The following is a 24783-nucleotide window of genomic DNA, read 5'->3' as shown; positions in this document are numbered from 1 at the left end:
ATGACCTAATATGGGTCACTTGGCCTTCATGAGGTTTGGTTTCCTCAGATGTAAGATAGGAAATACACCTTACACCACCACTAAACTGGTGTGCACTTTAGATGAGGCACAGTCAATGTGGCTGCCATACAAATACTAGCTATAGCTGTCATCATGCTATGATTGATAAGTGTTTCCCTATGTGAATTTATTCAGGTAATACACTGTATTTTTATTAGCAAACACAACACAATTATCTTTTCTAAATATCAAATCAGTTTCTGATAATGCAGTTACTTTCAATGGCTCCCAATTTTCTAGTACATTTGCAGTTTCATGTGCTACTGAACTGAGAAAATACATCCTGTCCATTCTTCAAGCGCAAACCATTTTTTCATCAGGTTTTCCGTTGGTTAATGATTATTCCATGACACTGGACAATAAATACCTTTACCTCTAATACCAAGTTCAACATTCTACCTTATTCTGTTATGTCAGTGTGGCCTCAGACCTACTGGATATAGTATATTGGGGTGCTCAAATATGAAATACAGCTACTAGTCACCATAAACTATCCTCTACTACCAAAGATTTTAGTCATCAAGGGTGGTTGATTAATTCTCAGGTACAAGCATGGTTCCATCCTATATCAGAGCCCTGTGAAATAGAATTCACTGGGTCTCCATCCTTCAATTGCCATGTTTATGCCTCATACCCTAGAGAACTTCATGCATATCTTCTTCACTGACATTAAATAATTTTTCAGTTAATGGCTTCAACTCAAAACCTTAAATAGTGAATACAAAAAGTACAATCTCTTAAAAGTTGTCATCTATCCTGAACAAGCACAACTTATTTTCTAGCCTCCTTCTACCCAGCCCTGGTGAGCCTGGAGTATACAATTAATGTTATCCAGGAGACTTACTAAGGAGAGAAATTGATTTCACACATGACTTCAATATCATCAACAAACAACGAGATATTTAACAGCAGTGATGTGGTAAAGTTATCTAGGCACTGAGAATATAAATATCAATCATAAGAAACTTACCTGCTTAGGTTGATCTACAAAAGCAGAAAGTCCTGGCTTCACAGAATCAAAGATTTCCCCTTCCAGAACTGGAAGCTGTCCTGTTTTGTCCACAGAACAAAACAGAAGAGATGATTACCAAAAGTTAAGTGCTTCAGCTACAAGGCTCTGTAAGTTGTCATGTAAGAGTAGATTTACCTACTCTTTCCCTAGACTATCCCAAATGATACCACTTGTGAGGAATGTCTTTCAGAAATTTTTGAAATGGGAAACAGAAGGCATCAGACAACCCTTCAGAGTCTGTCATTTCTCTGGTGGATATCTAGCTGGTGGATATCCAAGCTCTTTTTGGGGGGAACTCAAGAGTTGGAGTCAGAAGACACTTGCTAGCCCATGACCTAATATAACTTTATTTTATTTATTTTTTTTATGGGTGCTGAGAATCAAACCGGTGCCTCATACACACTAGGCAAGTGTTCTACCACTGAACCACAAACCCAGCCCCTTTCACCAGGCTCTTCAGGATAATAATAATAAAACAATTCAGGGCTGGGGATACCTCAGTTGGTAGAGTGCTTGCCTCCATGCACAAGGCCCTGCTGGGTTCAATTACCAGCACCACCACCACCAAAAAAAAAAAAAAAAAAAAAAAACTAACAATTCAGAAAAAGTTAATTTTCAGGGTCCCCTCAGCCCCATCTTCAATGATGAATACAAGGATAATAAAACTCATGTGATTCTCTCCCCAAGATCACTCCCAATATTCTCACCACTCCAGAATCCTAGAGTATTAATCAACTTTGCATAAAAGAAAGGACAAATTATAGCTGTATTTCTTGGACATATGGGTTTCCGAGTTCAGGCAGCCCAGGTCTCTTAATTTCATATTGAATAAAAATGTGTTCAGTTAAAGTCCAAAGTGTTCTCTTAAGAAAGACACTGACTATTCACACCACACACTCTCAGCACATTTGTTTCTGGAAGGAGGTGCTAAAGGGTGGATTCATAGACTGGAGAGGGTCCCAGTTGCACTTACCTGGTATTTTCTGCACAAAGGTATAAACATGAATCCGAGTTCCAGTGCTTCCTGCATCAAACATAATTCCATACAAGGTGCTGGCACTGACATTTATCGGACACATGGAAGACAGGAAGACACCCTCAAACCAAGTCTGCTGATCTCTATGGAAGATAGTGCTACCAACACAGGATGCCACCAGCATGAAAAAGACTGTGCCCCAGGAAGTGGCCATACTCTATCCAAGGTGTGGTGACCTGAAGTTTGATTGTGGAAGGAGTGCTGCTTACAATCCTGTAGTGGCTTATAGGACAAAGATTCACAAGGTTAGTTCAATTGGTTTTTTTGGTTAACCTGTAAGAGAAGAAACACCATAATAGAAATCCTGCCCCTTGTCTCTATTTCTAATAACAAATACAACAAGCTAAACCAGGGTAATACAGGCTCTTAGCACTTTTTCTGAAGGGTATCTTGTTCCAAAAGGAAACTGGGGTTTAAAATACATTTTCCTAAGCTTTGCTTTTAATTACAGAGTGGTTCTCACGTGTTCAAATGTTCTTTCTGCCCTCCTGCTCCTACGGGTTAGTCTAATTTTCTTTTTTTGTGTTTTGACCATTTTGCCTTTAGATCACAAACTAACATTCCTCTCTCCCTCCTTCTTTCTTTTCCTCCTTTTCCTCTTTTTGACTGATAAGCTTAATTTCATTTCTGAAATAAAGTTACAAAGAATATAAACATCAATCATAAGAAACTTACCTAAAAAGGGCCTATGGTGTTGGGGGGTGTTCATAGCCTTAAAAAAGGCACTTTTGGGCCTGATAGAGAACACTTATAATCCCAGCAAGTACTGAGACTGAGGTTGAGACAGGATTGCAAGTTCAAGGCCAACCTAGACAATTTAGTAAGACTTTTTCAAATAAAAATTTTTAAAACATTAGGAATGTAGCTCAGTGGTAAAACACCACCGGGTTCAATGCCCAGTTAAAAAAAAAATAGGATTACGCCACTGAGCTATTAATTATAATCAATAATATTGCTAGTGGCTTGCAAATACATATTTGCTAGGAGGGGGTGCAGTACTGGGGGATCAACCCAGGGCCTCACAAATGCTGGGCAAGTACTCTACAACTGAGCTATATCCATATATCCCCATCCTTTTTATTTTGAGACAGGGCCTTGCAAGATTGCCCAGGCTGGTCTCAAACCTGTGATTCTTCTGCCTCAGTCTCCCAAATGATTGGGATTACAGGCATTTACCACCATACCCAGCCCACTATGAATTTCAAAATAACTTCACAGGTTTCAGGCCACATTATTGCCAAAAGAACTTAGGACAAATGGCCAAATTAAAGTCAAGAAGTTCTATGACTTGCTGAAAATTACAAAGTAAGTCAGTAGTGATATCCAGACCATAAATCAGTCTTTATTCTTCTCTATTTCTTTTTTCCTAATTCCAAATGCTAACCCTATAGCAAGTTATTGTCCATATTTTTTAATGTGTCTTCATCACACTTTGAATTTCCATACAATGGAGGCTGGATACAAATGCTGCTAGAAAGTTAGTATAAGGACATGGAAAATAGTGGACAGTACTATTTGTCAGGTCAGAGGTCCTGGGTTCCAGTTCTAGCATTTGTTCTCTATCAGGGAGCTGTGTGATTTTTTTTTTTTTTTTTTTTTTTTTTGGAGGGCTGGGGATTAAACCCAGGGCTTTGTCCATGCCAGGCCAGCATTTCACCACTGAGTCATACCCACTAGCCTGAGTTGCATGATCTTGAGCAAATCATTTAGCCTCTCTGAGACTCTATTTCCTCATTTTAAAGTACCTTGGGGCTGGGGTTGTGGCTCAGTGGTAGACTGCTTGCTTAGCACATGCGAGGCTCTAGTTTCAATCCTTAGCACTAGATTTAAAAAATAAATAAATATAATATTGTGTCCATCTACTAAAAAAAATCTTAACTGCCCTTTCTTCCTTCACATGGTTATTAGGAAAATCAAATGAGACACTATATATGCACATACACATACATATACTTTTAGATATATGTATTGCACGCATACATGTAATTAGAATACATATAAATTATCTCATTTTGATTTTCCTACATATATACACATATGTGTGTATCTTAATTAGAATAAGTTATAGATGGAGAACCTATTTAGAATAAGTTATACTCCATGTACGTATAATATGTCAAAATATACTCTGTCATGTGCATCTAAGAACAACAACAATAACAAAAAAGCCATTAAGCTATCTGTGGATGCTGAGGGCACCTGGAAGAGTATTTATTCTTTGGGGAATTCTCTATTAGAGATGGGGAAGTGAGGTTTCTCAAATCTTTTTTGGAAATTGTACTTCATATTCCAATCCATATGTGCTAATATGCATATCATCTAACTCCTTCATTTATAAAATTTTTTTAGTTTTGTAAAGTGAATGGTGTGATCAATGTTTTTGTAATCAAATTCAAAAGTCTTTTTATAGTTTAAGTATTTGTGAAATAATAATAAAAAAATTTCTCCAGACTGAGATCCTTGAGTATAGGGAATTTATTTTTGTTTCTTGCTTTATTCTAGCACACAGATGAGTGATTAATATACTATAGGTGGTCCTTAAATTTTGCCAAGTGAAAAAAATAATGAATAAAAAATCATCAACTTAGTATATTAAAAATTTCTGTTAATGTTAATAGTGGTTTAAAATCACATTGCTATTAAATGTATAGTATTATATCCCTATTTAATAATAATTCAAATGCCATTTCTTCCCTGAAGTAATTACATCCATTCTTTTGTCAGTTTTTCCTTATTGTTCTCTAGTTCAAGAACATAATGATTGTCTCTGTTAGACCATATTCTTCTTAGGAAGAGATAATGACTAGTTTAACTTTGTATGCATAATAATTTATTATGCATAATATAGAAAATTTATGTTTAATTAAAAAAAGGTTTTATTGTGTGTGATACTTGAGATCAAACCCAGAGCCTCATCTATATTAGGCAAGTGCTCTATCACTTAGTTATATCTATAGTCCATTTATTTATTCATTTATTTTTCATTCATTTTGCAGTACTGGGGATTGAATTCAGGGATGCTCTACCACCAAGCCATATCCTCACCCCTTTTAATTTTTTGAGACGGCCTCACTAGGTTGCTATGGCAGGCCTTGATCACAATCCTCCCACCTCAGCCCCTCAAATAACTGGGATTACAGGCATGTGCCACCACAACTGGCTTTTGTTTTAAAATTACAATACATTATTTAAACATTATGTAACATCCCAGTATTTTTCCAGGACTGAGATTGTACAAAGTGGAAGGAAAGAAAGGACTTGTTATTATTGTTAGGAATAATTTTTAAAACATAAAGGAGGCTTATTTTTCATCATTCTTCACCAAAGCCAATATAGTAAATTCCCTTTTTTTTTTTTTTTTTTTTTTTTGGTGGTGGTGGGAGGTGTGCCAGGGATTGAACTCAGGGCACTTGACCTCTGAATCACATCCCTAGCCCTATTTTGGGGGGGGAGGGGAGGTACCAGGGATTGAATTCAGGGGCACTCAACCACTGAGCCATATCCTCAGACTAATTTTGTATTTTATTAGAGACAGGATCTCAATAAGTTGCTTATAGCCTCCCCATTGCTGAGGCTGGCTTTGAACTCTCAATTCTCCTGTCTCAGCCTCCGAGCCACTGGGATTACAGGTGTACATCACTGCACCTGGCTCTAGATAAAGTATTCTTACTCATTCTTAAGTTTATTGACCATTGAGGGCTTAAGTCACTCCCCACAGGTGACATATATCATAAAATGAAGCAGATGAAAGTTAATTTCATTTGGAATTTTAAAATATTTAAATATTTTTCTGAAGTACTGCAAAGGCAGTTAGAATTGTCCCTTTGAAAGCTATTCAAGGCTTAACTTCTATCCTGTGGTTAAGAACAGGAGCTACTGGCTAGGGAAAGGAACCAAAAGAATTGTTCAACTTTCAAAATTCCTAACAAAGGAAACTTCATCCCAGGAAATTAACCATTGAAAGGACAGCTACCAGGCCAGATTCATACTCACATCTTAAAGCACTCACTTCGGAGGATTCTTCTTTTACAGAAAATGGGCTGGTCACACAGATCAATCTACATAGCTGAAAACAGAAACAATTCTTTAAATTCTTAACACTGGACACCAGCTTTGTCCAGCACGTGCTCCCTCTTCCCTCAGGACCTGCATGAGGGGCACTCTGGGTACCAGCTCCCCTTTGTCTCTGTGACAGCAGCTTCTTCACAGGTCACTCATATTTTCATATTATTGTGGATTCTCAAAAACATTTCCAGCTTCTGTTTTCACTAAGCAAACATTTGTTTTTCTTCCAGAAGAACATCGTAGGTATCAGTTTTCATGGAATGAAAACTGCAGAGTCATACCAGGTATTTGGTGAAAAGCCAAACAAGTTTTAGAGAAAGCAAAGGATTAACATGTGAAATGCCCTTTCCGACCTCAGCACCTACCTTCTAACCACTGTCAACCCTACTTTTCTTTAAGATTAGCTATTTTTAAAATGGTATTAGGAAGACTTACAATGTTGAGTTTACAGGAGGGCATCTTATACATGACCCCAGTCTGCGCAACTTGCTCTTTCACTTTTTTTTTTTTTTTTTAAGAGAGAGGAGAGAGAGAGACACAGAGAGAGAGAGAGAGAGAGAGAGAACTTCAATATTTATTTTCTAGTTTTTTTCGGCGGACACAACATCTTCTTTTGTATGTGGTACTGAGGATTGAACCTGGGCTGCACGCATGCCAGGCGAGCGCGCTACAGCTTGAGCCACATCCCCAGCCCACTCTTTCATTTTTAAAAAATCTTTATTTTTTTCCTCACCTTTTCAGTGAGACCTCCCTTTCTAAAACTGTAGTACACTGGCCACACACACATTTTCTTTCTTTTTTTTTTTTTTTTGAGAGAGAGAGAGAGAATTTTAATATTTATTTTTTAGTTATTGGCAGACACAACATCTTTGTTTGTATGTGGTGCTGAGGATCGAACGCTTGGGCAAGCGTGCTACCACTTGAGCCACATCCCCAGCCCCACACACACATTTTCTATACACATTTTCTGTCTTCCGTCCCTGTTTCTCTCCACAGCACTTCTCACGTTCCAATACACTGTGTAATTTACTACTTGTTTATTTTCATATTTCCATCTTTCCCCCACTCCCATTCTCCAGAGTTAGCTATGGATCTGTAGAAACTTTTGTGTTTTGTTTCTGGAGTGTTCCTGGTGCTAGGACACAGCTAACATACGCTAGGTGTTAAATAAACACTCTGAATGGATAAACAGGGATCCAATAACTCAGGCACTAATCTTCACCCATTTAACATTTTTTTTTTTAAGAGAGAGAGTGGGAGAGAGAGAGAGAGAGAGAGAGAGAGAGAGAGAGAGAGGGAGAATTTTTTTTAATATTTATTTTTTAGTTCTCGGTGGACACAACATCTTTGTTTGAACGTGGTGCTAAGGATCCAACGCGGGCTGCACGCATGCCAGGCAAGTGCACTACCGCTTGAGCCACATCCCCAGCCCCCCATTTAACATTAATACAACGGCAAACTTCTTTCAAAAGATTAATCACCTGCCTTCTGGAAGATCATGATTCCAAGCTACCAAGGAAGGACTGTTTCTCCAATGTGTCAATTACACAAAGATATAATTTATCTAAATGTGTTAAATTTTATATACTACTCAAGATAATACAGATAGTCATATATAAGTTGAACTTGAGAACTGATCTTCTCAATATCTCTTACTTTTATTCACCCCCAACAAAATACCCTCTTCAATTCTTTGCTTTGAAACTTCAGTGCCAGCTACTGTTCGTCCCTCAAGATCTCTATATCCTTCTAAGGTCTTTTCAGTTTCTTTATACCTGTAGTTAACACTTATTCCTCACTACTCAGCCTTTCTAGAGCTTTGTATTCTGGCTTCCCCTTCTCCATGCCCCCTAAAGTCTCAAAGACCACAGTCCCATAGAACAGGGCCCCATTCAGGTGCTCACCTGCTTATGTCTGCCTGCTGTGAATCCCTGCTTTCCTGCTTTCACTATTAGCTGCCTTTTGCTCTTTGCTCCTATTTGAGATCTTCTGAATCAAGCAAGCTTCACAAAGCACAGGCACCTTTGTACTAGTTTACAACTAACTGTGTGGAATTTTGCTAACTCACTCCCATCTTTACTCTTCACTTCTCCCTGCTCCACCTTTTCTCTGGGTACATGATTGTCTGGTTCATCTACTTTTATGACAGTTGAGTGCCAATTAATAGAAATATTGTTTCCAGGGCATAAGTTGCTCAAGAACTGAATTCTGTATTGTTTTCATGTTAGCTGAACAGTAGAAAGCTAAGACCATTTCTAGCCAGTTTCTACCCATGACTGAATTTAGAAAGCTGCTAACTAATATGCATCTAATTATATAACAGAAATTGCACTAGGTCTAGATATGCAAACGGAAGTCAGATAGGCTCTTGGGGAGACTTCAGTTTACCAAAAAAAGTAGACAAATAAACCAATAGTTACAATGTACTTGGATAAGTTCTCTGACAAAAAAGAGCACAGTGCTCAGGAATGGATATAACAGACAAGTAACTTGGCTTAGAAGGGGAAGGATGGGGGTTGGAAAGGAATGGGAGGCTTCTTGAGGGATGAGAGGCCTAAAGAGAATCCTGAATTAGAAGTAGAAACTACCAGTGGGGAAATTTTACAGGGAGAATTCTGAGCTTCAAATGTAATTGGAAAATAAAGAATAAAGAAGGCAATGTGAGGAAGGCTGGCTCTAGAGGCACTGAGATTTCTAAACGAGTGGACTGGTTTTCCTTGTACAGTTCCATGGTGACATGTGATTGATAATTATATATCTTTCTATTCCCTCGTTAAGCAAATATCAATGTTGATTGACTTGAATAAAATGACACAGTATTTTACAACAGTGGAAAATAATAGAATGGAATATATGACCAGTAAAGTCCATCAAAGGTTGGCAAACAGTCAAATATAAAAGCTTCCATTGCCAATTCTTCTGAACTCCACAGCAGAGCTGGCTTAAACAAAGTTAAAAATTAAACATAGGTAAGTTTAAAATGTAACTAGAATGAAAATTTTAAACAGAAGTTGAACTATGGGAATGGATACAGCCAAACTACCCTGTACAAAAGCCTTGCCAAGCAAAACTGCTGTGGGTCTAATATGGTAACTATCTTTTAAGAGACTATAGTAAATAGGAAAAAAACATGTCCATAAATGTCCTCCGTAAAATGCAAATGAGAAGCACCATGCTCTGAGACCTCAAAGATGGGAGTGGGCATGGTGGTGCATACCTGTAATCCCAGCGGCTTGGGAGGCTGAGACAGAAGGATCATAAGTTCAAAGTCAGCCTCAGCAACAGCAAGGTGCTAAGCAACTCAGTGAGACCCTATCTCCAAACGAAATACAATAGGGCTAGGGATGTGGCTCAGTAGCCAAGTGCTCCTGAGTTCAATCCCCTGTACCAAAAAAAAAAAAAAAGAGGTGGCATTTGAGGAGGATGCTGGGCAGGGAAATAAATTAAGACAGGAGAGGAGTCAGGAATAAGGAATAATATAAATCAAGATATAAATGTAGAAAAGGGAATAGGGTCCTCTGGCAAGTCCACTTCAGTTTGACTAACTGTAGTAGGAAATAAAGTTGAAACTGAAGTCAATAGTTGAGTGTACCAATTACCAAGCTAAAGAGTCTAGACTATTCTGCGGGTAATAGGAATCACTGAAGACTTTCAGCAAGAGAGTCTCAAATATCAATCTAGCAATTACATGTAAGAAAGAGTGAAGTGGTGAGCCTTGTTAGGATCACTCAGTTGTCTGATTTTTATAAGTATTTGCTGATGCTCACCAAATGCTAGGTGTCAAGAGAATGGAAGGTAAATAAAACAGGACTTTTTATTTAAGTTGCTCTGAGTTTGACAAGGTGACAGACATATATACAAATAACAGTGTCTTTGTTTAAAAACAGTAAAGGAGTCCAAAGCATAGAAGGGCTAACTACTGAGAGGATTTGGAAAGGCATCATGAGATGACATTTGAATTGATCATGAAAAAAGAGTAAAAGTAACTACATAAATACATGTGTACAAAAACCAGAGGGATTATAAAAGATGAAAGCATATAGTAGAGAAATTATGGATAGTTTGGTTTTAAAACTTCATTTTAAGAATTGTTATTGTGGGCTGGGGCTACGGCTCAGTGGCAGAGCACTTGCCTAACATGTGTGAGGCACTGGGTTTGCTTCTTAGCACTGCATACAAAAATAAGCAAATAAAATAAGGCATGCTGTCCATCTACAACTACAAAAAGAAATATTTAAAAAAGAATTCTTATTGTATAGATTTGGGAAACAAAAATAGAAAGTAAAAGATTATAATGGAAGATGGTATATTAAGAAAGGTTAGCATTTAATGCAGAGGAAAGATTGTGGCCACAAGAACACAATCTGAAATAATAATAGTAGCTAATATTTATGAGACCTTAATCATACATGTCATGCTTTATGTTAAGTATTTTTCATGGATTACCTAATTTAATCTCAATATCACTCTTTGAGTAGGTGATTTTATTAACATCCCAATTCTAAAATTAGAAAACTGAGGCTTAGAGAAACTAATTAACCCTTAATTAGTCCGAAGTTTTTAATTCTGCATAGGATGACAGGACATAAAGGGTTAAGACCACACAATAGTTAATGAAAAGTCAGAAATCAAACCCAGATGACTTAATTCCAGACTCACAATCATAATGACTACACCACCCAGAAAAAACAGATATAGAAGTAGAAAGAACATAGAGAAGAAAGTTGAGATAAAAGCCAAGAACTTTAGACTTGCAGGAGGATGTGAAAGTCTTGCAGTAGTATCATTTTGTTATACATAGTCAAGAGCTCTTGAAGAGCTTATTTTGCTGCTGAAAAAATACAGAATACACCATTTCTGACCACTTTCATTGCTACCAGCTTAATCCCAAGCCACCATCTTCACTTATTTATTTTTTATGTGGTGCTGAGGATCAAACCCAGGGTCTCGAACATGTGAGGCGAGCGCTCTACCACTGAGCCACAACCTCAGCTCCCCAAGCCACCATCTTCCATGAAAGTTACTAACATGGCCTTACTGGATCGTCTTGCCTTTTTTTTTTTCTTTTTAGTAGGGGGTGGGGATTGATGCTGCTCTTATTGAGGCCTATCTTTTTTTTTTTTTTGGTACTGGGGACTGAACTCATAGGTGCTTTATCACTGAACCACATCCCCAGCCCTTTTTTTTCTTATTATTTTGAGATAGGATCTTGTTAAAAGTTGATTAGGGCCTCACTAAATTGCTGAAGCTGGCCTCAAACTTGGATCCTCTTGACTTAGACTCCCAAATCTCTAGGATTACAGGTTTGTGCTACTGTGCCTGGCTATAAATATGTATTATCTGCTTTCCTAGGGCTATCTTTAATACTGTAACCTCCCACCCTCTTGTGCCCACTACCTCCTCCTGTTTTCTCAATTCCCCTTACTGTAATCCACTTTTATTCTATATCACTTATCATATTCTAACATATCAGAAAGTTTACTTATTGTCTGTGTTCTTGAGAAAATATAAGCTCCTCAGGAGCAAAAATCTTTATTTACTGATATAATCCAAGCACCTAATCAATGCCCAAGGTGATGTCCAGTAGGAACTGACAACAGGAATAAACTGCAAATGTCCTAACATGCAGGCATGGTGGCACACACCTATAATAATCTCATTAATTTGGGAGGTCAGGCAGGAGGATCATGAGTTCAAAGCTAGCCTTAGCAACATAGCAAGACCCTGTCTCAAAATTAAAAATAAAAGGGGCTGGGGATCTGGCTCAGTGGTTAAGTGCACCTGGGCTGAATCCCCAGTACCAAAATTAATTAATTAGTTAACTCACCTTCAAATTATCAAAATTGTGATAAACTAAAATAAATAAGTAAAGCCCTAAAGCCAGGTGTAGTGACGCATGCCTGTAATCCCTGAGACTCAGAAGGCTGAGACAGGAGGATCTCAAATTCAAGGCTACATTCAGCAACTTAGTGAGACCAGGTCTCAAAATAAACAAAAAAAGACTGGGGATGTAGTTCAGTGGTAAAACATCCCTGGGTCAATCCCAAGAACCCCCCATCCACCCAAAAAAAACCCTAAAAGATATTAAGTATTGTTTACATTGTCCAAATTCTCACCTAAAAATATTTTAGAATGCTATGCATAGTTACCTATTGCTACATAACAAATAATCCCAAAACTTAGTAATTTAAAACAATCATAAGCATTTATTTATTATCTCAGTTTAAGTGGTTTGGGAATTTGGGAGAGGCTTAATTTGATACTTCTGGCTCAAGGTCTCTTGTGAGATTGTAGTCAAGATGTAGGCACAAGCCACAGTTGTCTGAAGGCTTCTCTGGGATTGGAGCACCCACCTCCAAGATGGCTCACTCAACGGTTAGCAAGTTGGTGCTGGCTGTTGGCAGGAAGCCTCAGTTGCTTCCCACATGGATTCTCCATTGGGCTGCTTGAATGTCTTCACAACATGGTGGCTGGCTTCCTTCAGAATGGGCAATCCAAGAAGAACTAGCCCTCTGAGTCATGCACTATCACTTCCTTATATTCTAATGATCATTCAGACCAAATTTGATAAAATGTGCAAGGGGACTACACAAATACATGAGTATTAGAAGGTGAGGATTGTTAAGAGCCAACTTAGAGGCTAGAAGTTATAACCAGTATTTGAATGCTGGGCATGGTGACATGCACCTGTAGTCCCAGATACTTAGGAGGCTGAGGCAGGAAGATCTCTTGAGCCCAGGTGTCTGAGGCAGCCTAGGGAACATAGTAAGACCCTGTCTCAAAAACAAACAAACAAAAAACAAATAAACAAACCAGTATTTTGAAAATATTTTGTGTTCATTTTTTTTTTCAGTACATTCAGGCATTGATTAATGATGCGGATACATTCTGAGAAATGTGTCAGTAAGAGAGTTCATATTGTATAAACATGAGAATGTACTTACACAAACTGAGATGGTAATGTCTACCTACATACCTAGGTTATGTGGCATATACTATTTTTGACTTAAATGTTATGCAGTGTGTGACCCTTATATACAATATATCTATATACATACTATACTTTCTATCAACTGACATACTTCTAGATTAAAAACTACATGACATTGTAATATTAACTTTTTTTTAAACCCCCTTTTGTTTTTGAGAGACAGCTTACTATGTTGCCCAATGTGCCCTCAAGCCTTCTGAGTAGCTAGGACTATTGGTATGTTGTATCACCAGGCCAGGCACCAATGATATTGATTTTTTTTTTTTTTTTTTTTTTGCAGTGCTGGGGATCAAACCAAGGGTGCCTCACTGATGCTAGGCAAGTGCTTTACCTCTGAACTACAACCTCAAGTTTTAAAAAATTAAATATATGCACCGGGTGTGCAAGTGCTACTCAGGAGGCTGAGGCAGATAGATTGCAAATGAGGCTAGTCTAGGCAACATAGTAAGACCATGGGGTTTTTTTGTTTGTTTTTTGTTTGTTTGTTTGTTTTCTTAAAAAAGGCTATGTAATCCCAGTGACTACGGAGGCTGAGGTGAGAGATAGCAAGTTGATGGTCAGCTTCAACAATTTAGCAAGGCCCTGTTTCAAAATTTTAAAAAAGGGGGGGTGCTTAGCTCAGTGGCAAAGCACCCCCAGTATTAAAAAAAAGAAGGAAAAAAAAAAAGGCTGGAATATAGTTCAGTGGTAGAGTGTCTGCCTGGAATGTGTGAGTCCCTGAATTCAATCCCCCATATAGCAAAAAAAGAAAAAAGTAAAAATTTTAAAAATAACATTTTTTAATTTCTCTTAAAATATCATACCCTACCACTTTAAATTTTCTGTTTTCTATAGTAGTGCCAATATTTTACTTAAGGAAAATACTTAAGCCAGAAAAACTAAAACTTACACAATGTCCTGTTTATTTCTTAAGTGAAACCAAATTAATTAATCAGTTTATTGATACTGGGCATTGAACTTTGGGGCACTACCACTGAGCTACATCCCCTACCCTTTTTATTTTTTTATCCTGAGATAGGGTCTTGCTAAATTGCTGATGCTGGCCTCAAACTTGCAATCCTCTTACCTAAGTCTCCTGAGCTGCTGGGATTATAGGCATGTGCCACCCCATCTGGTAGTGAAACTGAATTTAAATACTTCAAATACAAGTCAGATATATTTAGGAAAGAGTTGGAAGAAAATAAACAAATCATTGTATTTCTTAGGAAGATAGGTACAGTTAATAATTGAAAAAAATATAACTGAAGTTAAATACTGAACAATGAGATATAGAATGAAAATATTTAACAGAATAGTAACTTATTTTATGCTACAAACAGAAAAAATTTTCCAATCATAAAATGGTAGAATTAATACTTAGATACTGAAGAGGTATTTGTTAGAAAGGTACAATACTGACAAGTGGCCAGATTTGAAAATCATTAGAAGATTTTTATAACAATTATTTTCAAAAAGACAATAAAACAAATAAAAAGATTTATTAAAAATCGACTTTTATTTGATCACTGCCAAGGAATTGTTATCAAGCCTATGAGTGAAGAAACTAAGCAGGAACAATTTCCAATAATATGATTTGTCTCACACTGGTGGGAAAAGAGGCTCCTTGCCTTGGGCTCATCCAAAATTGACCACAATGTCCAGAGTGAATTCATAGATCAGAAGGGTAGTTGAATAAAATATTCTTTAAGGTTCCTCTAACCCTTAGATCAAATACCTTATCTCTCAATAAAGGAATCACAATTGATGCATTCTAGTTATCAACAAATATAAAATTCTTTCCTATAAGTAGATTGCTTCTTTCTGTATTTTATTCCATTTTAATCAAAACAACATTAGTCAAGTGTCCAAAAGGACCCTCTGTACAGTGAAACCCATCCGGGTGTTACCAATGAGTCAGGCAGTGCATGTTTTCATTCTCCATTGTTTTAGGCATGACTTAACTACAATAATCACTGCACAAAGAAAGCTGTTGCTATTGAGGCCTCTTTTTTCACAAGTCACAAAGCCTTTTCTCACCTGTTCGTTAAGAATCAAAATCCTATGTATGATGTATCAAAATGCATTCTACTGTTCATGTATAACTAATTAGAACAAATTAAAAAATTATATATTTTTTAAAAAGAATCAAATTCCTTTAGATAAGGCAATACTATCAATCCAGAAGGGGTTCATTGTCTCATAATAAACAAATAAAATGAAAATCTGAAGTGATAAACTAGCTTTACCTCCAAACCCCTATCTACTGTGGGAAGTACTTATAAGTAGACCCCCTTTTCTGCTGTTTTGCTTTCTACAGTTTCAGTTACCCACAATCAATCATGATCAAAAAATATTAAATGGTAAATTCTAAAAATAAATAATTCATAAGTTTCAAATAATTTTATTATATTATATCATTATTATGATTTTTCTATTTTATTATTATTTTTGCTAATCTCTTACTGTGCCTAATTTATAAATTAAACTTTATCACAGTTAAGAATGTGTAGCAAAAAACAATATATATAGGATTTGGTACTTTCTATGGCTTCAGGCCATATTAGGTTTACAAAGTATCTCCCCTAACCCCATGGATGGATAAGAGGGACTACTGTATTTACAAAAGAGTAATTGCCAAGAATCAGTATCATTAGGAGCTGCTTAGAGTTTGATTATGAGAAGAGAAGTAAAAAATTATTTTTCCCTTCTTGTTATCAACTGAAAAACAATTACTGCTTCAACTATTTTATTTATTTTGGTACTGAGGACTGAACCCAGGGGAACTTAACCACTGAGCTACATCCCCAGCCTTTTTTTATACTTTAGAGACAGGGTTTCACAGAGTTGCTTAGCACCTCATTTTTTACTGAGGCTGGCTTTGAATTCGTGATCCTCCTATCTCAGCCTCCCAAACCGCTGGGATTACAGGCGTGCGTGCACCACCATGCCCAGCATCTTCTTACACTTTTGTGACTACAAATTAAACCTTTCTCCAGGAGTTTCCTTGGATTCTAGGATGAGATGAGCAATATCTAACTCTAAGCATGTAATCTTGATATTTCTATTAAGTTTTCCTCTTAAAAACACTTAAATTGTGTGTATCTCCCGATATAATAACTCAAAACAAGAGACAATTCAAACTGGTACCTCTAAACACGCCCTCCACCCTCTGACTCTACACATATACACAGAAAGATTAAGTGGAGTCTCTTGTTGATCTCCTGTTTCTTTAGTGGCACAACTTTCCTATTATGTAACTCATTTTGATTATCTTTAAACGGCCCTCTCAAGCTTTCAATATTCTACCCTTTTATTAAGAACTGATGATTCTTCCTTTTCAGTTTTTTCCCATCTTTTCCTCTTAGTCCCACTGCTGATACCTAAATCCTGGCCCTTATTATTTTAGACTTGAACTGTTATGGTCCCTAAACTAGTACACCAGTCACCAAGATGTTACTGTTCTCAAATGCACACCTCATCATGTTCCTAAAATGCTGTTTTCATTGTTCTCCCACCATATGACAGGTGTTTTGAACACTAATTACTTAGCACAGTACGACCTGGCATATATGTTTAATTAACCAATGTTTGTTGAATGAATTAACAATATATAAATGATGTCACTTTCCTTAAACCTTTCATCAGGTTCCCACTATCCACAACAGAAGTTACAAATTCAAATATCTACAGAGGCCAGGCAGGAAACGCAAACGAGTAAAAGTATGTTGTTTTAACAACAGGAAGTGATAGAGTCTGTGGCAACTGGAAAGCACATGTCCCCATCTAAAGGAGCAGTTTCTTGCTGTTACACCAATTGCTGCCATAATGGAAGATAGGCCCCCTATGGTCAAGTCTTCTCATTTTTTTCAAGTTAATCCAAAGCACATCTGCTGGTTTTTATATGATGACAACTAATTTCACCCAAAATCCAAAAAACCACCATGTAGATCAAACAAAACACATTATGGGGCCTGGTATTGTAGCTCAGTGGTAGAGCCCTTGCCTTGCATTGTGAGGTACTGGGTTCAATCCTCAGTACCACATAAAAATAAATAAATAAAATAAATGAGTTCTGTCCATTTACAACTAAAATAAATAAAATAGAAAAACCACATTATGGGCCAAATCCAGCCCTCAAGACCCAAGTTAATGACTTTGGTGTGCAGGATAAGACAAACTCCTCCTGACATTCTGAGTCCTTCATGAATGAGTTCCCAGCCTACCTTTCCGAATTCATTTTACCCATTCCTTCTATACAGGAACACCCTGCTCCAGTGATTTCTCAGACTTTAGCATGTATCAGAACCTCCTGGAGGGCTTTATTAGGCTGATTATTATTATTTTTTAAGTTGCAGGGGATTGAACCCAGGGCCTCATACATGCTCAGCAAGTGCTCTACCACTGAGCTACAACCCCACCCCTTGGTTGAGTTGTAAATACATAGAATGCTGGACCTCGCTGCCAAAATTTCTGATTCGAAAGGCCTAAGATGGAGCCTCTAAAAATGCATTTCTAACAAGTCCTCAGGTGTTGCTGATGCTACTTATCTGGGGACCATGCTTCAGGAACCACAGTTAAACTGCCCTAATTAAACTACACCTTGTCTCAAGCACTCAAGGAATTTTACTTCCACTGTTCTACTACCTTCCCAAATAGCCTTCCCTCTTCCTTTCAATCCACCTCCCTCTGTAAACTTTCCTAGACTACAACAGTCTTAAATGCCTCTAAATTCCTGTAGCACATGAGGTCTATGCCATCTCCCCTTTATTAATCACTGTTTATTGTTAAGTGTGTGTGTATAGGTGCCAAAAGAGATTGTGTATTCTCAGAGATCAATGTCTTAGTTGGAGTCTTATGATTGTGAGCAATTTGAGAGACAAGGCCCTCTCTTGTCCTGCCTCCCTTTATCCCTCAAGCTAACAAAAAGCCTTATGGAGCAAGTACTCACTTCTTAAATAAATGAAACTTGAGGGATCCAAGTAAATACAAGTGAGTCTGAAATGTGGGTAACTTTTCTTATAGAACTGACTTTGAATTCCAGACAAATGGATTTAAATCGCACTGCCAAGGTCCAGATGGATAATTTGCATATTTTGCAAATAAAATGCAAGGAGTTAATAATTATCTGTGCCACTTCAATTTGCGTATAAATAGTGAATGTTAATAATTGATTTAAAATTGATAAGATTAAATTCTTGATCCCCCACCCTATTATAAGAATTCCTTATAATGCCTCTGTAGTGCTATGAACTCATCATAATATACTAAGATATGTCCATTTAAGAGAATTATATATTTTTAGTATATGCAATAGAAGTAGAATGAAAGTAAATCCATGACATTCAGAAAGACTGATAAGCCCCCTTCAGATATAGTTTGTATAGTAATATATAATTCTAGAGGCTGTGTGAAAACAAAATTAAAAACTGTTTATCTAGTCTTTTTCACCTACAGAGTATCATCTATTATCAAGTAATTTCAAAAATGATTTACAAGGAGAAATTGGTCTCCAAAGGAAATCACAGTAAAATCACAGATGACTTTATACAGTAAACTCAGTTTTGGAGCTACCAGAATAATAATTTTGATGTATTACAGTTCTTAATTCTAGACATAGCTTGTTGAGCAACTTCACACTTGATGTAATATTATCACTGGGAAAGAAAACTGATATAATTTGGCAAAAGATAGGGAATCCAAGTCAAAAACAAAACAAAAAACTATCACCCAAGAACATCTTACATACATTTATGGATGTAAGCTAGCAGAGATATTACCTTGTGTCCAGATACCTGGTCTACCTACCGGAACCATAATGATCTTGTCTGCATGAGGACTCAGTCAATATACTCCACATTTCTATGTTGACCAGGAACTACAAGAATCAGGCAGAAAAAGAATTACAAACCTATGTCAAGGAAACCCTAGGTGGCTTATTCCAAGTTTAAAAGCATTAGAAAAATAGTGAGACAAAGTAAATACATGCAGTAAAATAGTCCCTGAAACTTCATAGTAAAGCTGCCTACCATCAATTGAAGAAGGAAATGCTACCAGATAAATGCCACCAGATAAAATTGAAGAAGGAAATACTACCAGATAAATAGCAGCTTCCTAATGTACTATCTGTACCATCAGTTGTTTCTCACTAAACAATAACTGAATAATAACACTCAGCTCTTTGGTAGAGAATGTGGAAATTCAGAAGACTGTTGATTCTAGAACCACTTCTATCAGAGTAAAACATCTTGACATTTCTCTTGGCCATAGGCAAGTCACAACAGTTTTATTTACAAAAGCAAAGCCTATAAAAACATGTGTGATACAATAAAGTACTTTAAGGTATTATGCACATATTACAAAGTACTCTTGTTACAGTAAAAATTTTATGTTTACAAATGAATCTGTAGGCCTACCTTCAAGCAAGTTTTGGGCTTCCATAATTTTTTGAATGAATTCTAAATATACAGACTGTGACAGAGGATGCCCTACTCTTTCTTCTCCAAGTTATCAATAGGTTGTTTTTATAGAACTTGAGACACACAAAAATAATCGTGACTTTATAGATTTCATATCAGAGGTAACCCTTCAATGTACTGTAATTTTACTCATGGACCCATGAGAAATAGAGGTCAAAATGCACCAGAAACGGTGAGAACAAGGCATAATCATGCTAGCAGATGCCAAGTCTAAGATTTTCAGGGCTCCTGACCAAATCAGCGAGTTTCCTCTAATCACAGAATTGAGAAATTAAAACTACGTTAAGTGAAAAAAATAAGGGAGGGGGATTATCAAAGACCTCAAGAAGGGGTGTAGGACTCAGTTCTCCTGGGGAAATGGAGGAGGATCTACAATAACGTTTTAAAGAAATGTGAAATGTAATTTGAGAATACCGCGGAGCAAAGCTTCAACCACAAGCCTTAACTACGAAACTGGAAGCCAGAATACCCATCTTCCTTAATGACTCACTGACTAACTCTCACTGAATGAAGGTATAATTGTAGAGCTCCTCCCTTGACAAATGAGAATCCTTTCGAGTACATCTCCTTTCCGAAGTGTAGTCAAGATTTGGGGGCGGGGTGGGGGTGAAGCAAGAGCTTTCAACTTTATGCAACTTGCAGAAAAAGAGACTGCGAACGAAGGAGGTATTGGCTAATGGTCCTGGGCGGGCGGCATGGGCCACACAGGACCCAGGGAGCCCAGGATCCGCCTGGCGACCCCACTCCACGGCACTCGGACGCTCTGTCCTGCGGAGGATGACAGCCTCGCCACTGCCCTAGGAAAAGTCCTCGATTGCCTCTCAGAAACGTTTGGCCTGGGACGTCCGCTAGTGCGCCGTCCCCTAAGGAACCTGCAAGTTAGAAGCCAGGAAACGGAGAAAGATTGCAAGAGTAGCTGAGGAGCAGCAAGGTCGAGGGCAAAGCAGCCGTGGTCGCGCAGGCTGTGGCGTAGAAGGTTGGCGAGAAGGAAAACTGCTAGACCGCAGCCACCACTCAGGCTACTGCGGTAGGGCGGACAGACCCGACGGGACCAAGCCTCTGCAGGCGAGGGCGCCCCAACCGCCGCGACGCCCACGACGCCCGGCCCATAGGATTCCGTGCCACCGCCCAGCGCTGCCGGGCTCCCGCTCCCCGCCGGCCGTGCCGAGGACTCAGCCCGAACCCGGAGCAGGCTCCGCCGTCGCCACACGCACACTCACCGAGCGCGCCGCCCTGGCGCGGCCGCCCGCCGCCCTCGGCGCGATCTCCGCCCCGCCTCCTCGCGCGGCCGCGGCGCGGCCACGTCACGGCGCGTGCGCTCTCCGCGCGCCGGCAACTGCCGTGTGGACGTTACCCTCTCCGCGTGCTGGTTTCCTTGGAGACCGAACCGGCCCGGGAGGCCGGGACAGGCAACGACGAGGCTGAACTCCTGGAGAAGCCAAGATGCCGCCGAAGAAAAAGGACAAACGGAAAGGGCAGGGCAAAGGCAAAGGCAAAGACTCTAAGTAAGGAGCAGCCGCCCTGGAGTCCCCTCTCCCTGGGTGCCCTCAGGGGATTTGGAACTGGCTCCCTGGCTGCCGCCCACTGGCGGGTGCATCCAGCTCTGGCTCTCCAGGCTTCTAAGGACCGCGACTACTGTTGATTCTAGCTGAGCCCCAGCCTGAGAGATCTCTGCTAGACGACTAAGATGATTTTGAACATCTGGAAGATGTTCTGGTCTGAGTGCTCAAAGTAATTCCTTGTGCCTTTTCAGGAATCCCGATTGGTTCCAGGAAGAACCTAAGCATTTGACCAGTTTGGGTAACTTGTTCAGATTTCCCAAAACTGATGAGAGGCGGGTAACGAACGCTCTAAGCACTAAACCCTTCCAAACTTGAAGTTGCTGCTAGATTGCTACCAGGCCTATTGGGTGACCTCTGTGGCTTCTAAACATACTGGAGTTTTACATGGTGTCCCACCATATATGGAACCACAGGAATACCCAAATTTGTGATGTTTATGGAGTAACTTGTTTGGGCGGAAATGTAACTCAGTGGTAGAGTGCTTAGATGGCATGAGTGAGGCCCAGGATTCCAAAATTCCAGCGTGACAAAAATAAAATAAATATATAAAAAAGAATTTGTTTAAGAGAGTAACTCATGTTTACTACAGACAGTTTGGAAAACATGGGGGGAGTGGAAAAAACAAAAGAGAATAAAAAATCAGGGCTCGGGTTGGGGCTCAGTCGCTGAATACTCGCCTAGTAGATGTGAGGCACTGAATTTAAAAAGTAAACAAAATAAAGGCATGCTGTTCATCTACAACTATAAAAAATATTTTTTAAAAAAATCACCCATGGGCTGGGGATGATGTGGCTCAAGATGTAGAGCGCTCGCCTGTCTTGTTTGCGGCCCGGGTTCTATCCTCAGCACCACATAAACAAAGATGTTATGTCTGCCGAAAACTAAAAAATAAATATTAAAAAAATTCTTTCTCTCTGTCTCTTTTTTAAAAAAAATCACCCATAATCCCATCATCTATAGATAGTTAACTAGTACTGTCATTTGTGATAGCCCAATTATTTGTAGCTTTTTTCCCCCTTTGTATTAATGTAAGTGTTCTTCTACAGGGTATTTTTGTGTTTTGTTTTTAACAAAACTTCAGAGTTTAGCACTTTTTAAAAGTGCCAAGGCCTTATTACATCTTGTATTCACTATCATTTGTTTTCAGGTTTTGGCCCTATGTCTGCAGTACACATGCAAAAAATTTAGGAACAATAAAAGTAACAGACATTTTTTTTCATGGATGTTCCGCTGCCCATTGTTTGAGAAACCCTGCTTTCTTTCTTCAGTCAGTGTTAGGGGTATCTACTTTAGAAGTATCTAATTTCTTACACCAATACTATGGTACCTTCTGGGAGCAAGTAGATGATTGTAGCAAGGCAGTCTATCCCTAATGCTGAAAAGAGAGATCAACAGCTGTAACAGCCTAGTATAGGGGGTTGGAGATGGAACTGTCCTTAATTTGAAGAGAACAAAAGGTAGAGGCGAAAAGGTACTGAGGACCAAGAGTTGAAGGATGTATAATGGAGGTGACAGTATAGAAAAGTCCACTCACATGTGTGTGAGAATGTTTAGAATTTAAATACAGGTGAAGATTTTTATATATTATCAATATATTTATATATGCCTACCATGTAAAAAGGGACAGTGTTTTTTTTTTTTTGTTTGTTTGTTTTAAAGAGAGAGTGAGAGAGAGAGAGAGAGAATTTTCATATTTATTTTTCAGTTATCGGCAGACACAACATCTTTGTATGTGGTGCTGAGGATCGAACCCGGGCCACACGCATGCCAGGCGAGCACGCCACCGCTTGAGCCACATCTCCAGCCCAGGGACAGTGTTTTGTTAATACTCATACAATAAATATTTTAAAAATCTCTCCTTTTATTGTGTTAATCTTTAAATTCATTCATCCATTCATTCATTCATTCATCTTGGAAGAGCTGGGGATCAAATCCAGGGAAGGCCTATAATCTCAGTCTCTATTTTTTAAAAAAAATATCCTCTTCACCTTTGTATATACATGATTGTGGTTTGTATCTCAGGCATTTTTAAACCCTGGTGCACTGTGGTACCAACTTGTAGAATATTTAACATTCTTGCCCAAGTGATTTGATCTTTTGTTCAAGGCCCAGCCAAAACAACAAAAGTAAAAACCCAAAACAACACCCCACCCCCCACTAGAGAGTGGGGTGTTGTTTTGGGTTCTTTGGGGGGGGGGCATGCTACAAATGTGCCCTGGGAAGAAAAGTAACAAAGTAGTAAGAACCAAAGTTCACAGCCAAGTGAATAAGAATAGAAGAAAATTCAAATATGAGAAAATTAAAAGAAAAATGAAAAGATGTAGAAGCTTTATGATATGAATTTGACTTTCCTTCTAGTCTTTAAGAATTATGCTTCAAAACACTCTTCTAGGAAGAGGAACCTCTTAATTCTCAAGTGAAAATAAGTGTGTGTGTGTGTGTGTGTATGTATATATAAATTTTTTCGCAGTTGTAGATGAACAGAATGCCTTTATTTTATTTTTTTAATGTGGTGCTAAGGATCAAACCCAGTGCCTCACACATTCTAGGCAAGCACTCTGCCACTGAGCTGCAGCCCCAGCCCAATTAAATATATATATTATTCATTCATTCATTCATTCAACAGTATTTGCTTGTATACATACAGACAGTGTCAAACAAAAGAGAATACTAATATAATAGAGAAATAGTTATATACTTTTAATGTTCTCTTCCTACACAGGAAGATGATAAGACCAGAAGATATTGTGGTGGAACAAGCCAAGGCCAATGCCTCTCTTTGGGAGGCCAGGTTGGAAATCACTGAACTCTCTAGGATTGAGTATCGTGATACTTCTCGGAGACTGGCCAAAAGTAATGAGGACTTAAAGAAACTGCAGTACAAAATGGAAAAAGATACCATGTCCATATTAAGCTACCTGAAGAAGCAGGATCAGGAAAAAGATAATATGGTAGGTAGATAGAAAGCCTCCTGAACTTCATATAATACCTCTGTGATTATATGTTTCAAGGATTTTAATATTTTGAAATTGTACATTGTTAAGACATTACAGTGAGCTTTTTAAAAAAATATACATATTTTTTAACTCGGAAAATTATATTTTTATTTGTAGGAAACCCATCTCCTCTTACAGACATATAAATATTTCCTAATCATCTAATATTTATGATGCTATAACAAACTCTTGGGTAGTTTATAAAGAACAGAAAATTATTTCTTTCACTTTTTGGAGGCTGGAGTTCAAGATCCAGATGCTAATGGGTATGGCTTTCCAGTGGGGGCTTGGTTTCTTCAAAGATGGTGCCGTGAAACCAGGTTCCCTGAAGGAGAACACTCTGTTTTAGGACAGCAGAAGGAGGAAAGAAAGCTGGTAGAACTCTGCATGAAGCCATTTCATTAGGATCTCAATTCCATTCTGGAGAAAAGTAGCTCTTATGATCTAAGCACCAAAAATATATTTTAATATTTCTAAATTTGTTCTAATTAGATATATAATGCAGTAGAATACGTTTTGATAGATCATATATAAATGGAGTATAACTTCTTATTTGTCTGGTTGTACATGATGTAGAGTTACACAGGTCATGTACGCATATGCATA

At 38.3% G+C, this 24783-nt stretch overlaps 2 protein-coding genes across 5 annotated transcripts in view; one reads left to right on the top strand and one right to left on the bottom strand.

Moving 5' to 3' along the window:
• Window positions 1–20941, bottom strand: part of Entpd5 (ectonucleoside triphosphate diphosphohydrolase 5 (inactive)) — a 40943-nt gene extending 20002 nt beyond the window's left edge. Inside the window, exons 1-5 of one of the 4 annotated variants that reach the window (XM_076849871.2) lie at window positions 20840–20941; window positions 18921–19018; window positions 6102–6174; window positions 2046–2330; window positions 1031–1110 (exon numbers count right to left, since the gene is read on the bottom strand). In XM_076849871.2, the coding sequence (XP_076705986.2) occupies window positions 1031–1110; window positions 2046–2262 (297 nt within the window). In that variant the 5' untranslated portion in view covers window positions 2263–2330; window positions 6102–6174; window positions 18921–19018; window positions 20840–20941. The remainder of the gene's footprint in view (window positions 1–1030; window positions 1111–2045; window positions 2331–6101; window positions 6175–18920; window positions 19019–20839) is intronic. The other 3 variants (XM_076849874.2, XM_076849872.2, XM_076849873.2) reach the window with 3 other exon arrangements.
• Bbof1 (basal body orientation factor 1) overlaps window positions 20903–24783 on the top strand; it is a 42432-nt gene continuing 38551 nt past the window's right edge. The window contains exons 1-2 of the mRNA XM_076849870.2: window positions 20903–21124; window positions 23904–24132. Of these exons, the coding sequence (XP_076705985.2) occupies window positions 21063–21124; window positions 23904–24132 (291 nt within the window). The 5' untranslated portion in view covers window positions 20903–21062. The remainder of the gene's footprint in view (window positions 21125–23903; window positions 24133–24783) is intronic.

The sequence above is a fragment of the Callospermophilus lateralis genome, chromosome 3 (genome assembly GCF_048772815.1).
Source record: "Callospermophilus lateralis isolate mCalLat2 chromosome 3, mCalLat2.hap1, whole genome shotgun sequence".
Classification (NCBI taxonomy): domain Eukaryota; kingdom Metazoa; phylum Chordata; class Mammalia; order Rodentia; family Sciuridae; genus Callospermophilus; species Callospermophilus lateralis.
The sequence above is the reverse complement of the archived record's forward strand: the minus strand, read 5'-3'. Positions and strand labels throughout refer to the sequence as shown.